The sequence below is a fragment of the Zeus faber genome, assembly GCF_960531495.2.
Source record: "Zeus faber genome assembly, chromosome: 16".
NCBI lineage: Eukaryota > Metazoa > Chordata > Actinopteri > Zeiformes > Zeidae > Zeus > Zeus faber.
This window is the reverse complement of record NC_137202.1, coordinates 7,863,139-7,880,985: the sequence shown is the minus strand read 5'-3', so window position 1 is coordinate 7,880,985 and position 17,847 is coordinate 7,863,139. Positions and strand designations below refer to the sequence as shown.

Here is a 17,847-nt window from a genome sequence, read left to right as displayed (position 1 = left end):
GCAGATCCCAGTACGGCCCTCCAGGACCTGCAGAGTCCAGTCCAGCCTCTCCAGGACCCACAGAGTCCAGTCCAGCCTCTCCAGGACCTGCACGGTCCTTCCAGCCTCTCCAGGATCCCCCAGAGTCCAGTCGAGCCTCTCCAGGACTTGCGAAGACCAGTGCAGCCTCTCCAGGACCTGCACGGTCCTTTCAGCCTCTCCAGGACCCCCCCAGAGTCTACTCTAGCCTCTCCAGGACCTGCAGAGTCCAGTGCAGCCTCTCCAGGACCCGCAGAGTTCAGTGCAGCCTCTCCAGGACCTGCACCGTCTTTCCAGCCCCTCCAGGACCCCCGAGAGTCCAGTCTAGCCTCCCCAGGACCCGCAGAGTCCAGTGCAGCCTCTCCAGGACCTGCGGGGAGGGACTTCACCGCTCCCACGCCGCGCTTCAAGGACGCGCAATTCCCACCAAACCCAAACACACGAGCAGGCTCCTCAACCTGTTGACAGCAGCGCGCAGCTGCAGCTCCTTTAACTTTTAGAGCCAGAGCAAAAGTGCAGAAATATCCCAGAGTTCTTCCACTTTTTACGTTCTTTTTACCCGCACCGGCTGCAGTTTGTTGTAACTTTGACGCACCGCGTAACTTCAGGGCTTTTCACGCACGGACGTCGCCGGACGCAGCCCGGACACGCAACAAAAAAAAAAACCCAAAACAAGATAAAAAACAAACAAACAAAAAAAAAAAAAGGCTGACGGTGATGGAACTCCACTCATCACGGCTGCGATCGCCAGGCTGAAGATTTTTTTTTTTTTTTTTTTTTTTTTCTTTCCCCCGCAACTATCAAGTTGTCGAGAGGTGACAACACAGCCCTGCGATCACCGCCACCGCCACCACCACCACCACCGCCACCGGAACGGACGCGTGAAATGCTGTGGATTTGTCACAGACAGTGGGAAGACATCACTTAACGGGGACTTTTTTTACGCTCGTTTGTTTGTTTGTTTTCTTTCGTTTTTTTGTTTTTTTTTTTTTGTCTGCCTCGTCGGCGGCCAAGGGAACGATGCGACTGCTGAGCGTGCTGTGCGTCGTCGCCGGGCTGTGGAGGTGCTGCCGGACGAACAGGAACTGCCCGGATCTGATCGTCGAGGGCTGCCACTGCGCGGCGGAGAGGTCCAAGCAGCTGAGCAGGCACAACGTCCGAGTCAAGGTGGCGTGTGACGATGTGGACCTGGTGGACGCGCTGCCGCCGAGCCTGCTGCCCAACAGAACGCTCGCCCTGTAAGTGCGTCCACCGCCTTATCCAGCGCTTTATATATATAAAAAAAAAAAATATATATTTATATATATATATGTATATATACTGAAGAAATATATATATATAATGGTGTAAACAAATTAAAGCATTTTCTTCCCCCAAAGTTGATCCAAGGCCTTGTTGATCAAATGATAGTGGATTCCGGATCATGGGTCCGCGAAGAGGACACAGAGGGTCCCCGGCAAAAGGGTTGAAAGTTCCATTTAGCCGTTGTTTAATTGACTAAACATGAGCGCCGTTGGATTACACACAACAATCACCGTTTTGATAGTCTTACCGTTCCCTCTCAAACCACATTATGCCACATCATAATATTTACACTGAATCCTACCTAACAATGAAAAGTCTAAGCGGCCTCGCGTGGCCTGTCGTGTTTAAATTGAGGGCCCTTGATACGAAAAGGTTTGCGAATCCCTCATTTGAACACTTAATTAATCTCACCTTTACCGCGCTGTTTCGAGCCGAACACGAGAAAACAGTCCCCGAATGACTTCTCCAATTTTAATGCCGACTAAATTGACCCGGGTACTCTCCACGCTCGCAGATGAAAAGCCCTGATTTGTGTATGACCCACGATTCCGCGGCTCCGGTAGATTCGGGGAAGCCGCACCTGCCCGCGGGAGCGTCTTATTTGCATTGTATTCAAAGTTATTCAAACACGGATTCCTTGTCTTGGGCGTGGGCGCCGGGAGAGCGTTCTTCATATTCACCCGCGGTCTTTGTTGTTGAAATAGGAGTCGGTTGAAGCGCTGGAGGGGCTGATGGCTCTCACGCTCCTTTCCCAGCTCTGCCTCCTCGCAGGTGCGGGCACCGACGGCAAGATTAATAGACTGTTTTATTCGGGGAAATTTGAGGTGCGCTATCAGAGAGTAAAAGCGAAGGCTAAACGTAAAGGCCCTTGACAGGTTCCAACCACTCATTACCAACACGGGGTACAGTTGATTAATGACAGCACTTTGCCTTGTGGAATTTATTTGGAGCAGTGTTTGCCACTCTTTCACTATGCAGGGTGCTTCTGTGTTTTTTTGTTTTTTTTTCAAAGGAACATTATTCAGGGTTGTGTGTGTGTGTGTTTTTATTTATTTATTATTATATATTTTTTTTTTTCCTCTTCGTTCACAGAAACGTTGAACTCGAATGACGTCCGCACACAATCCGGCGGAGACTCACTGCTAAGCCTGTGTTTCATGTTCTGTTGCTAATCTTCCGACCGGCTTTAATTTTTCCCCGTCACCAGATTGCAATTCCATTTGATTCGTCCGTCGCTTCCCCCCCCCTCATTTGAAAAAAAGTGAGCGGCCGTTTTTCTTCATACCGTGTCACAACTAGGCCAGTGCAATTGGCTCCGATAGTCCACTTTAGTCGTCATTCATTTTCCTTGGTGAGCTATGTCCTTCAGCGGGGCCCTCGCCGGCCAGGAAGCAGTTTTCCTGTGTTAGGAAACGTGACCTTTGTCGGGCTGAAGTGGCCTCCCGGCTTTCTCTTTTGTTTAGACGTGCTGTGCAAATAAACAGATATATCGGAGGGAAGCATGCACATACCGACCTCACTCCCTCGACTGCCTCAACAAATCTCCCAAATGTCTCCCAACGGCCTTTCTCCGACGCGCCGCCCCCGCCCCACCACCTCCCCCCACCCTCCCACATGGACAATGAGATCCTTGTGGCCGCGCTTCCTCAATGACAGTTCAAGTACAGTATCCTTTGTTTTTGGTTTTTTTTTATTAACCTTGATTTGAATCTCATCTCCAATTAAAGGCAACGCTCTGGGGGTCGCGCCGTGGCTTTCCTCGCACGGCTCTGTGTGCCGTAGCCGTTAAATGTTTATGAGGAGCGGTTCCTCGCAGATGCCAAGCGAGAAAAAGAACCTACAGTAACAGCCAAATGGAAGATGAAAATGAAGTGTGCATGAGGAAAAAACCCACCGCCCCCTTTAGCAGTTGAACGCCCTCCATTAACACCTGCTTTCCTTATCTTCCACGTGGGAGCGGGGGGGGCCCAGGAGGTTTTTTTTTTTTTTTTTCCGGAGCCCGGCTCCAGCGCCGCTGACCTTGGGACCTATCTGGTGTAAATCGTTTCGCTGCTGATGAGGAAGGGAGTCTCCCGCCCTCTGCAGAGAACAGCGCTGTGGATTGTAGCCGACATCTGTCTGGGGCCGAGCGCTGCGGAAGGGAGAGAGAGAGGGGGAGAGAGAGGGGGAGAGAGAGAGAGAGAGAGAGAGAGAGAGAGAGAGAGAGAGAGAGAGAGAGAGAGAGAGAGAGAGAGAGAGAGAGAGAGAGAGAGAGAGAGAGAGAGAGAGAGAGAGAGAGAGAGAGAGAGAGAGAGAGAGAGAGAGAGAGAGAGAGAGAGAGAGAGATGGGCGGGCTGATGGAGAGGATGTGATGGATGACGCCGTGGTGGCTTCGCTCATCAGTGACGCTCGACGTTCACCCACGTCTCGTCGCGCGTGGAAGTCCACGGGCCGCTGCTTCATCCTCACGCAGACGTACCGGACCGCCCAGAGTTCGGCGCATCGCCGCCGTGATGTGTCCCTCCTTTTTTTCGCCGCTTTGTGTCTCAAAGAGACGGGGCTTTCGCTGGGTGTTAACAGAAATCACATTTCCTCTTTACACGCTGATTGTAGAAAATGGGTTTGGTTTTGATCTTAACGGGGATATTCAAATTACGCCAGTAGCGTTGTCAGACACACTGATTTAAAGTTTCCGCGGTGGTCCAAACCCAAAGCTGCTTAACTTTGTGCTGTGCGGCAAAGTGTCTTGTGTTGGCACCGGTCATGTGGTTCTCCCAAACGCCAAAACATTCCATTGCACAGTAAGTACGGAATGCCACGCATCGCAATCTGACCCGAACAGACTCCCCAGTGTCGTTTGATTGCGGTTATTTTTGTAACAAATTCAGGAAAAAAGTGTGACCAGTATCCGTCAACGGCATTAGAGTATCGTAGAACGCAACAGCCACGGAGGAGCTTTGAGCAGCGCGTTGCTTCTTCGACAGCGTTTGGTCGTTGTGTCAGTGCGACTTATTTTGAGGAATGCAGAAAGAGAGCGGGGGGGATCGCATGAGAGAAGAAGATGGATGGTGAGACATTTCACTGCATGTTATGTATGAACGTATGTACAGTATATGTATGTATGTGGCAAATAAACCTCTTGAATCTCGGTAGGGAGAGAGACTGTTTGGGACGATTGCGATTGACCAAATGGCCTGCGGTGATGCTGAGCTCCGCCCGTGCAGCCTGGTTGGTACCCTTGAGTCGGGGCCGGGTCAGACCAGGAGATAAAACCAGCTCTGGTACCTCGGCACGGCAGGGCTTAGCTGGCAGTGTAAAAAAAACAAAAAAAACCCCCGCCATGGCAGAACCTATAGTGGTGGTAGAAAAGCACCGTATGAGATGATTAGAGGTTCTAATGTCTCGTTGACGTCGCCCCAGCATTATCCCGGAGGATAAAGCTCTTCACAATTTCTTTTCAGGGGGCTAATGTGTTTTATCATAATAAGATAAAACACATTAGCCCCCTATTTGAATCTCGGCTTGAACACTCATTGTTGCAAGAGAGAGATTCCCACCGTACTGTTCCACCGTTTCAGCGGCTGAAAGGGATCCACTTTAAGACTCATCTCCCTCTACGGGAACCTTGCCATGCTTGCCAGGCCTTGAAACTTAAAGAGGAATTAAATGAGGGCGTGGAGGCCGGGCACCCAGTCAGACTGGTAGGTGTCTGGCTGATCCCAGTCTGTGGGCTCTGCACCACCGCCGCCACCACCACCACCACCACCACCACCACCACCATCATCATCATCCTCACTGCAGACAGACAGGAGGGGCTGCTTGTGGTGTCTAGGGGGGAAGTGATCAGCGTTGGACCACGGCCGACTGAATTAAACACAGGAACATCTTGCACAAGGCTCTCACCCTCTCTCTCTTCCCATCTCTCGCCCCCGCTTTCTCTCTCCTCCTCTATCATTTTTTCTCTCTCTCTCTCTCTCTCTCTCTCTCTCTCTCTCTCTCTCTCTCTCTCGGTCTCCCCCTGGTATTCTCTCTCAATTCTCAGGTGCCTTCCCTGTCTCCTAAGGTGCTGTTTGTGTTCCACCCTCTGAGTAGTTGAGCATGAATATTTCATCGACATACACTCGTCGTCCGTTCGTTCTCTCCTCGTGCATTAGCTCATCCTCTCTCGTCCCGCTCCCAGCGCAAAGGGCAGCGGCTGCGAGAGACGCTCGGCCCTCATTGCCAAGTGCAAAGTAAACACTCACTGCAATGGCCATAAATCTAAACATGCAGTAGCAATGAGTGTGACCCCCATAAGAAATGTTGCTCATTGAATCTGAAGCTCCTCCAGGCAATGTGACTCTCTCTCTCTCTCTCTCTCTCTCTCTCTCTCTCTCTCTCTCTCTCTCTCCAAGGCATCTGCATGTCCTTAATAAGTCTCAAAATGTCCTTAATTTCAATTTTACAAATATCAGCCCCTAGAAAGGCATTAAAATGGTCTTTCATTTGAATTTATGATGTCTTCATTTTAATGTCTGGTTTATTCACCCAAATTTTTTTGTTTAAAAATTAGTCCGTTTCTTCTGTCATGAAACCCTCACCCTAAATACATGAAAATGAACACAGTTCATAGAATCATCTAGTTTGTTATAATCCCTCTTTCTAGCCAATGCGTACCTCTGCCCTCAACCACATATACACCAATCTGCCACAACATTAAAACCACTGACAGGCGAAGTGAATAACTTTGCTCACCTTGTTCTAATGGCACCTGTCAAGGGGTGGGATAAATAAGGCAGCAGGTGAACAGTCAGTTCTTGAAGTTGATGTGTTGGAAGCAGGAAAAATGGGCAAGCGTAAGGATCTGAGCGACTTTGACAAGGACCAAATAGTGATGATGATGCTCGACGACCGCTAAGGTCTTGGTACCATATACCACAGGACACCTTCAGAGGTCTTGTGGAGTCCATGCCTCGACGGGTCAGAGCTGTTTTGGCGGCACGAAGGGGAGCTACACAATATTAGCTGTTATTAATGGTGGTCTTAATGTTGTGGCTGATTGGTTTATGGCGCTTACCTGCAATACTCGGTGATTCGTCCGAAGATCAGACCTCAAAAGGTCTCGGACTGGTCTTGAAGGACTGTTCTTCTGTATCTCTTTTCTCTCACGCCTTTGACCTTTCTTTTGGTTTGATATGAGGTCCATCTTTGTGACAGTGCCCTCTCTCCCCGACTCATCCAATCATCCAAATCCGACCCGGCTACCGCTCTGCAACTTTCCAGCAGATTTACTAAAGCTAACAGAGTTTGCCCTTGTCTTATCTGTGTGCGCAGGGTGTGTGAGGTGCTGGAATCTGTCCTTTTGCTTAGAGTTTTTTTTTTTTTTTTTTACAACTGGTTACACACAATTCTCATTATGGAGTTCACTTTCAAAACTCTTTGCACAGCGCTCTGCACAAGCATGCAGCTCGGCATCACAGTTAATTTCACGCCCAGAATGCGCTAAAAAAACGACATAAGCGTTGCATACGTGTCTCAAAATTAAACCATTCTTCCAAAGGGAAAGGGATTAAAACAGGGGTCATTAAGTTTTTGAACTTGTAGAACAACCTTCACAAATGTTTGTGGCTCACAATTTTAAATTTGTTATATTTGTCATGTGTAATACAAATCGATGGGCATGATTAGTTGACCAATCGATTATTCAATTCAGGCAGGGATTTGTGACTTTTTCAATAGGGTCATTAAGGTTTTTTTAACTTGTAGAGCAACCTTCATAAATGTTTGAGGCTCTGTTTTTTTTTACCATGGGTAATGTGAATCAGCATAAATAAATGTACATATCAGAATTAGGGATGGGCATGATTAGTCGACTAATCGATGAGTAGATTTGGGCAGTGACGTTGACTATTCATTTTTTTCAATATGGTCATTACGTTTTTGAACGTGTAGAACAACCTTCATAAATGCCCGGACCCCTATAAATGTAGCACATTTCCGCCCAGACCTCTAATAAGCGTAGCACACACATCACGTTATTATGGCAGTGGACAGCTCGGTGGGTGGAGCCGAGAGACGGAAGCTACCTGTAAGTTAACGTAAAAGAAAGTGCTCGTAAATGAGATGGCGGCGGCGAGACGGAGCGAAGTGTAGCGTTACTTTACCCAAGCTGGGAACAAAGTAGATTGCAAGCTGTGTGGGGTGAAGCTGCATTACCATGGTTCGACTACAGTAATGCAGAGTCAATTGCAACTTCGGCACTTAAGTATTAAACTGAAAGGCAAAATCGCCGTTCAACAGAAGCGAGTGTAATACAAACTGAAGTGTTGGAACCTGGCGGGAATTACTGCATGCATGGATTATTAACAACATTTGCCCGTCCGCTAACACGTCGCAACAACATAATGTGAGGTGTTGCTGAATGATTGCTATCATAATACCCGTGGTTCACATGTGCATATTGATGTGCGACACGATGTGCGTGTTGATGACGTCATGGCTAGTTGATTAATCGACTAATCGACTGAAATTCTTGACGTCGTCGACCACTAAAAGAAAAATTTAAATACCCATTACTAATGAGAGTGTGCAAAAAAAAAACCAATAACAATATTAATAACACATTTTTGAAATAAAATATCTACAAAATAAAGATATCTGAATAAATTGTGTTTTTGACCTATTTTATTAACTGTACGATGGGCCTATTGACTAAACGTGGGGTAATGGTTCTGTCGAGGTTTTGACTGAGACATTAATTATTAGTTAAATGGCTACTTAAATAATTGGGTAGATTGGGTCGCTGCAATAAGCGTGACGCCTCCTTTACTGTGAACTCCTGAGAGAACCACAGTGATCGGTTTGGTTTGTAGACAAGTCACAAATCAGGAGTTCATGACCGCTAAACGGGGGGAAAAAAGGACCCGCAAATCACCCGCAAAGAGTTGTGTCAACCCCTTCTCTCGCCGTCGAAAAAAAATATTAACCAAAGATAAATACATTTTTGGCCAAGGAATTTCCTTGGGCTCGTATCCCCCCCCCCGAAATACCAGGGTTACTTTGAGTGTCAATAAGTCGGCGAGGGCGGCTGCAGTTCAGCCGAGACGTGTTGTGTCTCCTGTTTGTTGAGCGGCTGTAAAACAAAATGATTTATATTCCGCTGTGTCTCGCTCTTGTTGGGGAGTTCCGATTACAGCAGGAAGCATATTAACTCCATTAACTCCCATCGCTCCACGCCTTTGGCAGCGCTCGCTGGGGTGCAGTTTGAGAGTGTGAGTGCCCGTGTTTCCATTTCTGAGGGCTGGCTGACAAATCTTTATAATATCGCGCTCCTGATATTAGATTAGATATCGTCTTGGATTTTGGTTATCAGGGCCCGAGACAAACTTTTAGAAGTGATTTCCAAGTTGGCAAATAAGCACCGGCTGTTGGGTTGCGAAGACTGACAATATGGTTCCTGAATTGCGATCATTTTATAATTGACTGCGAGTGATAATGATCTTATGGAATTATAATCCATATTTCAATATTCTAACTTGTTTCACAATTTTGACGGGGCTGAAGCGATGCAGCAGTATAGCTAATTTTCCTTGGTGAAACGCCACGCGGGATGGAAGATGAAAATTGCCCAAAGCTGCCCGGGGCAACTGGGCAACCATTATTGTCGGGCCCACATAATCATAATATATAAAGCTTATCTGTACTTCATAGACTTAGAACAGAACAGAGTTAGACCACAATTTGGCAAAAAAGCTTTTATATACACTGCCCCTTCTTCCTGGAACGGAAGGACCTGAAGTTGTCTGAACTGATTACTATTGGGGAATTGATGCCAATTCTAAAGGATCATGAGTATAGTATTGTTGGTCAATGTGATTGCTCCTAAATTTTCAGTGAGATCGCCTGAGAAAATTCTACCTGTTTGCTGTATGCATCATAACTGGATTCTTGTCCTTGACCTTGTATTGCACTTAAACTGGGTTCTGCTCTCACTCATTTGTAGTGTGTGACAGTGGTTTATCCATTTGTATTGTTTTGTATTTTGTTGTAACAATCTTTATGCTGCACTACACGTCACTCTTGAAATTCGACTTTTATCTGAATGAGACGCTTTAACTGGTTTTATATATACATATATATATATATATATATATATATTTATATATATATATATATATGTGTTATAGCAGCAAAAAACAGTGCAGCCAAGAATGAGATACAAACTATACTGATGACAGTTTATCAGATATTGCTTGCGTTCAAATCTTATGAAAGCACTAATGGTCACTCCACCCCAAAAAATATTGTCATGTTCATTTTGTCAATATCACCCAGATATACTGTACACATGTACCTGGTGTATGATTGTTTTATGTGAAGTGGCCTTAGAGATAGTGATTTACATTTCTGGTGTAGCTCCTCTACTATCCACTGGGGTGGCGCCCCTCGGCAGATGTGCTTGGCTGGGTGGCCCTTAACTTTAGCTTTAAACACTAGGTGACCCAACCTCCCGCGGACCCCCAAGTAAGGTCTGCTTCCCATCCAAGGTCAATGTTAGGAGATATGAAATATGTTATTTTGGTTAGTGGTGCCTAGTAACTTGATCTTTTGGAAAAACAGAGGGCTTGGCTGTCGGAGGAGAAGTGGCTGGAAAACACCGGGCCCGTCCGTCCAAAATGTTTGCAATAGTTCACATAGTGATCTGCACTGCGCTCCGTCCCTATGATTGGTGTTTTGGACGGTGTCCATCGAAAGCTATTTTTGTCCGTATTCTTCTTGTAATAATATGGCTGGGTGTCTCTGCTGCATGCAGGGCAGGCGTCCGATGAGGGTTCAGACCTCACAGAAGGCTGCCAGCTGTGGTGTGAAGGGAAAATGAAAGCCAGAGCTCCTGTTCTGGAGGAGAATGGATGTGGAGCTTTGATTGCTGGTCGTTAAACCCACTTCGCTCAACACCCTCCAGTAGAAATGGTCGCAAATTGGGATCTTGGAAGAATGTTCCCTATTTGTCTGAACTTAAAACCTTAATGAGCCCAATTACATTTTAAGTGTTCATTAGGGGGGGACAAAACATTTTGTTCTGATTAGTTTTGATTAAGAATATGAACAAGCCACAGCAGTGGACCTATTGTGCCCCTTTTTACCAGGTTAATATAGGTCTCCGAGGTCCCCAAAACATGTTTTCAAAGTTTTTTTCTGCTGAAAATACAAATCAGATTACGTATTCTAGCCGTTCTAACATGTCTCTTAATCAATCGTGATCCTGACGCTCTGTTTCAGTGGGAGGAGCCACCCTCCCGAGGCCCGAGTTCTGTGAGCCAGTAGGGTTTGAGCTTTACTCCGGGTTCCGTTGTATTTAGTCTGTAAATGTTGACTGCTTTCAGCTTATCAGTACACCAAAATCTGTTTCTGAAAAAATTTGAGGCTAAAAATAAGCAATCCAGTTGCTCAATCTTAAATCATATAAGATCTACAAAAAATAATTTGAAAGTCCGGAGCAGGATGGAGCTTGGAGCACTGTTGTATACGGAGGGACGCTTTTTTGTTTCATTCAATCACAAAATAAAATGAAATAATAAATTAAAATAATAACATTTGTAATAAATAATTGTTGTTCAAATATATAATTGTTAAAATAAAAATACAATAAATACATCTGCAGTGTTGTTTGGAGAAGCGCAGGGCGGATCGCGTGCCGCAGCCTACAGTACAGTCAACCTAGTGTGGACACACACACAGGAAGAAACACACATCAAATACTAACATTTCCATTGTCTGCAGTTTTGTCACAGACAGTTGGTATTAATTCCTCTTTCTTTGAAAAGATTTGTGCTGGTCTGTCAGCCAACAACAGCGGTTCCCATGCTTAGCTCTTAGCTTCGATACTGGCGGGTCTGGACGCGCTCCAGCTGTGCATGGAATTACTTAGATTGAGATTCCGATGCTAATGCGTCTCGATGCTACGTAGTACTGAGACACAAGGCTGAACAGCTCATTTTAGGACATCTGAAACAGACACTTCACAAAGAACTGTCTGAGTTGTCTTATTTCACAGCGTGTGTGTAAGTAGGTCCATCAGAGACCCAAATGTATGTGCACAAGCGCTGAAAGAGTTACTTTTGCATAATAGGTTCCCTTTAACCACCTTATAATACTGAGCTTGTCTCAGAAAAGCACAGCTTATGTTCCCCACCGAGAGGATATTTATGTCTCCAGTCATTTCCACTGTGTGGATATTACGCACATTTATACTTGTGGTTTTGGGCTGAAGCTTTTATATATTTGCGGTCATCAGAGGAACAACAGTAGAAGACGACATCCACCATTTGCTGCTGCCCGGAGACGGCACAATTCCCAAATTTTCCCACCCGCCACTTCGAAAGCTGCTTACCAAGGGCTTATCCACAGCGACCACAATTGATAATGTCAAAAGAACGAGACGCTGGAAGAAGGAGCTCCCGCCGTGTCGCTCTTGAGATGTTTACATCATAAGCAATACTGTTTTGCTCACGATTTCCTGGACGTTACACAGAGAGGCCTGAGAGAGGCATGTGTAGGGGTGGATGGGAAGGCAGGGGGCTCTCTCACATGCACGTAAGCACATTCACACAAACAGGCATGCATGCGCACACACATGCTGGCACACACACACACACACACACACACACAGTAAATTACAGGAGTACAGGATACGCTTGAGTTTGCACAAACAGAGGCAGACTGTCCATTTGGAGTGGGACGGCGAGCCACAGTGGGTGGGTAGGTGTGTGTGTGTGTGTGTGTGTGTCTGTGTGTGTGTGTGTGTGTGTGTGTGTGTGTGTGTGTGTGTGTGTGTGTGTGTGTGGGAGGATGGGAGGATGGGGAGGAGAAGCTTGGGACACAACCTCCCCCCCCGACCTTCTGCTTCTTTCCAAATCATCCTCATGGGGGGGGGGGGGGGGGGTTGGGTCGGGGTGCCTTGGACACGGGCCACGAAGCCTCGCAGAGATTGAAATGTGTCTATGGGGTCCTGTAAAAAAAAAAAAAGAAAGTGCCCAGCTTGGCAAGGGCGGCATGAATTACTGCGCCGGTTATGGCTTCTTAAATAGATCTGGAGTGAAATATCGGCCAAATAGTGGACCGGTAGCCCGCTGCCGGCACGGCCAGTTGACTCGGCGAGCTGGCTGACTGCCGTCCGGAATTTACTTCCCGCACGGAGCTTTATGTCAAGATGAATCCAAAGTGACAGAACCCCCAATGTGATATTGATGTATGGATCAACAATAATAAAAGTCGGTGTGATTGGCTGCCTGCTCCGCTTTTTGGGCACCCTTCCCCGGCTTCCCTTTGCAGCTTCCCGCTTGTAATGGTGCTCGACAGTTCACCTCTTCATCTGTGTAAATGTTAAAGGACGGTGCCGCTGTCGAAATAAAATATTTGATATTGTGATAGTGTCCACAGTGGGCTGCTGAACCGAGGCCCGTGTGAGAGAGCTGGTGTAGGATGTTGACTCCAGCGCTGCGCCCTTCCCGCCTGCTCCCTGAGTGGCCACTTCCTCTTTGCGTTCTTTCTCTTCCTGCTGTGACAGCTCATCACTCTCCAGAGAGACAGTTTGGTTTCCCTAAAGCGGTGGCCCTTCACGTGGGGTCCTGCAAGAGGTTCCAGGGCATCCGTTATTCACCATTATTTAATTCACGAGACATTAGCGCCATTAGAGGATTATACAATATTGACTGTTTTGGTCCTGGTTTCACTGTTATCTCCTTAATTATAGTAGGGTCAGGTGTCGGAGCTCGGACTTAATCACATCTAACAGTATCTAAATCATAACTCTCAGATTGGGGCCCCGAGAGGCAAAATCTTATCCAAGGCGGTCCATGGTAACATGTATCAAATTGAAAGTCCTTGATGTTAAAGTGTGTTGTTGCGGTGTGAAGAGAGATATCTTGCTCCAAAATGCCACCTTTTCCCCAATTTACTTTGTCCATTATAATGTTTTTGAAAAAAAATAAAAAAATAAAAAAATGGTTTTTGAGCACATCGTACACATTGTGACATTTCCCTGACATTTTCCTGTACACTGCATATGTTAACTCCCCCCCCCCCCCCCCCCCCGGGCGGCCTGGCTGTGGAATGCTGCCTCTTCAGCCCAATACATTGTGGGATCCTACCGCTTAATCCCACCGTTAGAACGGGGGATGTGTTTCCCTGGCGGCATAATGAGTGGCTTCTCGTCGCGGAGGGGACCACTGACACATCCCAATTACCCATCTCTCTCCCAACCTGGACCATAACTCCTAGCAGCGAAGGAACAACCTTATTAAAACAAGACGAGGGGAAGGGGGCGGAGGACGACAATAGAAGGATTTGACCTTGGCTGTTTAGTGGGTGTGTGTGTGTGTGTGTGTGTGTTTTTGTCATTAATGGAAGGCCTGCAGTGTTGCACCTTGTGCAATGTGCCTGCACCATGCGTGCACTTCAGAGATGAGCCCTGCAGCGGGTGATTGAAGACCTTGGCTGCAGCGATCAATATTTTAGCAGTTATGGAATCCTGAATCCATTTAATGCGGCCCGAGGCGTTTTGGGACGATATAGGACACCTGCTCCAGGAAATGAGCTGATATATTTCAATGACCGCTTTGGTTGTTTGCAGCTCTCAACAGACCTCAGTGGGTTAATGCGCGTGTGAATTTGAACAGTGAAAAAAAAAAATTGTATATAAAATTAAAAAAATATATATATATATAATTATATATATTATATAATATATTCTAAAAAAACAGCATATTTTTATACAAATAAAATAAACCTACAATTGTGAATCATAACCTCAGAATAACATAAAAGCATAATGGCCACTGACTGTATATTAACATTTTTTTACTAAGGCCAATGACAGATCCTGAGAAAATTAGTGTGTGAGTTTATGTTAAATTATCCAAAAATATGCAATTTGCTATAAATATGTTGCAAATTGAAATGAACATATGATGCAATATCAGTGCAACAGTTCATGGTATAACTGCCGTGCCAGGAGGAAAGAGTTCACCACTGACAGTTACACAGTTTAAATATACATTCAGCGTACAGTATTGTATTTTTATGCCGTTATAAGGTCTGTGAAAAGTAAAATGCTAGCGTATTAAATTGAATGAGGTTATTTCTGGCTGGTCATTGAGTTCAGTGGCCCTGGTAACACAGTCTACCCTTGATGCAAACTCCATTTCGACAGTTTTTTGTAATCCCAGAACTATATTTCTCTGCTGTTTTGTCAGGAACGTGGACCGTCTGTGAACGCTGACTTTGATTTTTTTATATATATTTTTTAAGTCGCTGCAGATAAATTGAGGCTGATGTCGTGTTCAATTGTCCTGTTAGCTCCAAAGACCACTCGTACGTACGCGCAGTGTTTCGTATTCGCCTTAGTTGTGTTTCCACTGACGTGACATTTCGCACGTGTTTGATGAATGGCAAATTGAAAAAAGTGTCAAACGGCGCGATTGTGTGCGTGGTTTCTTCTTGTCTCCAGAATGATTTATTATATGGCATAATTGTGGCCATACCCAGTGTTGGTATTGGATGGGTCAAAAAATGGTGAAACAACTGAGTATGGATTATAATAATGTTGGATCATTATCAGTCTACCATTTTGTCGGTCCTGGCAAGCAACAGATGACAACTTGGCAACCACCTCTAAGTTATTTTTTTAACCAAACCACATTTCTTTTTTGTGTGTGTGTTCTTTGCAGCTTTGGTCATTCTATTTAGTCCGTGTCACACTTTTGAGAGGCACGGTCTGATTGGGTGATTTGTTCTGCATGTCTTGCATGTGATAAGGCCGATGTTGCTGATATTGCAGCGCTTTGCAACGTGCTTCACAGGTGTGTGCATAAAGGCGACGGACTCTGTGGGGAGTCTTGTTGCAACACCAAATCCAGTCTCTCTCTCTCTCTCGCTCCCCCTATTTAATACTACTTATACATATTGGACTGACTGATGCTAACAAAATGATAAAACCTCTCTCACCGAATCGTTATTTAATTAAATAATTTATCACAGAGAGATCCTTGCGGTGTGTTTAATTGATTCACTCGCTGTTGAATTGTGCTGAAGTGGCATTCTGCTCAGCTCCTCAACGTGGACAATATCTGACACGGGGGGGATTCGGGGGGATTGGGGGGCCCGAGGGGGGGGGGCTATCCATCCCGACCACAAAGGGTCTTAAATAAGATAGAAACGTGGCCGGGATGAGTGATTAATGGCCACAATCTAATCAGAGATAAATCTGTGTGTTGCAGATGAGTTATTGACAGGATGAATTATTTTGCCGACAGTTCAACAAGCCAACAAGCACCCCCCCCCCGATACACACACACACACACACACACACACACACACACACACACACACACACATGCAGAAGCACAGAAACACACAAATGCAAACACCGCAGCCCGACACTAACTTTTCGAAGTGGATGCCATGTGTGAGTTGTTGGTTGTTGCCGAATTTTAACCTCTTTATATCCCACATAATTATAATCCGTATTTCAATATTCTCACTTGTTTCACTATATTAGGTCAGCGTACCAAGATAACAAATTTTCCTTGGCAGAAGGAAACTGAGCAACTGTGACCGTAACCCTACCCCCACACACAAACACGCCCTTTTCTCCCAGCTCACCTTTTCCGCTCTTCTGGTTGTTCCTGGACAGGATCCTGAGTCACAACAAGATCTCTCTGCTGAGGAACGGCTCCTTCTATGGTCTGGCTGCGCTGGAGAAGCTGTGAGTAAACCAAAACCCCACGCCGTCTTTGCAATCTTTGTCTCCCTGAGGGTTCTGATACCCGTCACTGCTGGAATCGCCGCCGGATTCGCACCCTGACGTTGAGCCATGGATGCAGGCAGTAGTGTAATCTAGTTTATTGTTGTGGGTGTAATTGAGTGATTGGGGAAAGTCTCCCCGTTACACACAGGGCTTTTTTTTTTTTTCTTCCATTCAATTAGGAAAAGAAATACATCAAAAACACACTGTGATTATTGGTTCTGTTTGGCGAAATGGGGAACGGGGACGCGCGGGGATCGCTCTGATGGCGCAGAGAGATCCCTGAGCGGAGAGATCCCTGAGCGGAGAGATCCCTGAGCGGAGAGATCCCTGAGCGGAGAGATCCCTGAGCGGAGAGATCCCTGAGCGGAGAGATCGCCGAGCTTCCGAGTTTTTATTTTATTTCACGTCTCCTCACGGAACGAGAGAAGCGCATGACACGCACAAAACCACAGGTAATGGGGACGCTCACTCCGTGACTCTCTTACTCCCACGGCCTGGTTAAGCGATTGTTTTAACCTAACCTCCGTGCCGCCGCCCCCCCCCCCCACCCCCCCCGATGAGACAAGGTGCTCCGGCCCGGGCTGCGGATGCGCCGTGCGGAGCGTGTGCACCTCTAGGTTCCGGACGGAGCCTCTTCCAGAACACTGCGTCCGTATGTTTGTTTTTGTTTTTTTATTTAATGAGCATAAAGCTTTCCCTGAGGGCATGGAGCGGTGTTCGGTCAAAGCTCATTCACTGGCGGGTGCAAAGAGGATGTACAGTATGCGGACGTTTGCGTGCGACGGTTTTGTAAGAAAATAATGTTGATTTTCAGATTTGAACAATTACGAGGCTTGAAGCTAAATCAATGACTCAATATTCTACTGCGATTGGAGGTTTTTCTTTTTACAATTCAATAGTTGAATAAAGACGTTGTTCATATCAATTCATGCGTCAATTCCTCTCATTTCATCATAACACATAGGCCTTGCATCCAGGAAAGAGCAGTTTATATGTTGACTGTATCCAGTGTTGGTCATATGATGGAATGATTTATTGCTTGTGTTTAGTGAATAATACAGAAGATAAAGAACTTTTAAAAAATTATACTATATTGCAATGACAATATTGGTCTAAAAAACATTGCAATCGTCTCTTCCGCCTCTGCTTTATGAGAAAAAAAACACGATAATAAAATAATGCTACCGTTTAAATAGTTGAGTGGCCGTTGCCCGGAGACACACCGTAAGAAATCCGAATCAATCAAGATTTTTGCGGAGGGTTGTCACGATTTTCCAAATCCACAATTCGATTCCTTTTTTCCAGGACCGACGGCTATGACTTTGTTAGACTATCGGGCCAAGAAAAACACTTGTTTTTCAATAAGTAACTTGTATTTGAATAATAACAATTATATACAATAACAAAAATATGACACTACACATCTAACACACCTAAACAGCCAAGAGCTTTATCAAAACGAGACTCTAGAGGAATAAACAGTTAAACATTCACCGCGCTGTTAACAATTTACACGTTGGTTTTATCCCCTTGACGACTGTCATTTGCATTTTCAAATTCTTCTTTAAGAGGATGAGTGTGTTCACGTTCCCTGGAGAGAGAGGGCCGCTCTTTGAGCTGTGACAATGCTCCCTGGCGCTGAGAACTAGGGATGCCGTGGTGAGGAATTATCCCCAATCGGTTAATAAACCCACGTGTTGCCGGTAACGCCGGACATTTCGACCCCAAATCCTCTGCCATGGTCTTGTGTGACCCTGAGG

At 45.9% G+C, this 17,847-nt stretch overlaps 1 protein-coding gene across 1 annotated transcript in view; it reads left to right on the top strand.

Annotated features, from left to right (window-relative positions):
* Positions 1-1,038: 1,038 nt before the first annotated feature.
* The window catches only part of adgra1b (adhesion G protein-coupled receptor A1b), a gene marked incomplete at its 5' end in the record, with an annotated part of 171,469 nt that continues 154,660 nt past the window's right edge, over positions 1,039-17,847 (top strand). Inside the window, 2 exons of the mRNA XM_080017039.1 lie at positions 1,039-1,256; positions 15,974-16,045. Coding sequence (XP_079873165.1) covers positions 1,039-1,256; positions 15,974-16,045 — 290 coding nt within the window. The remainder of the gene's footprint in view (positions 1,257-15,973; positions 16,046-17,847) is intronic.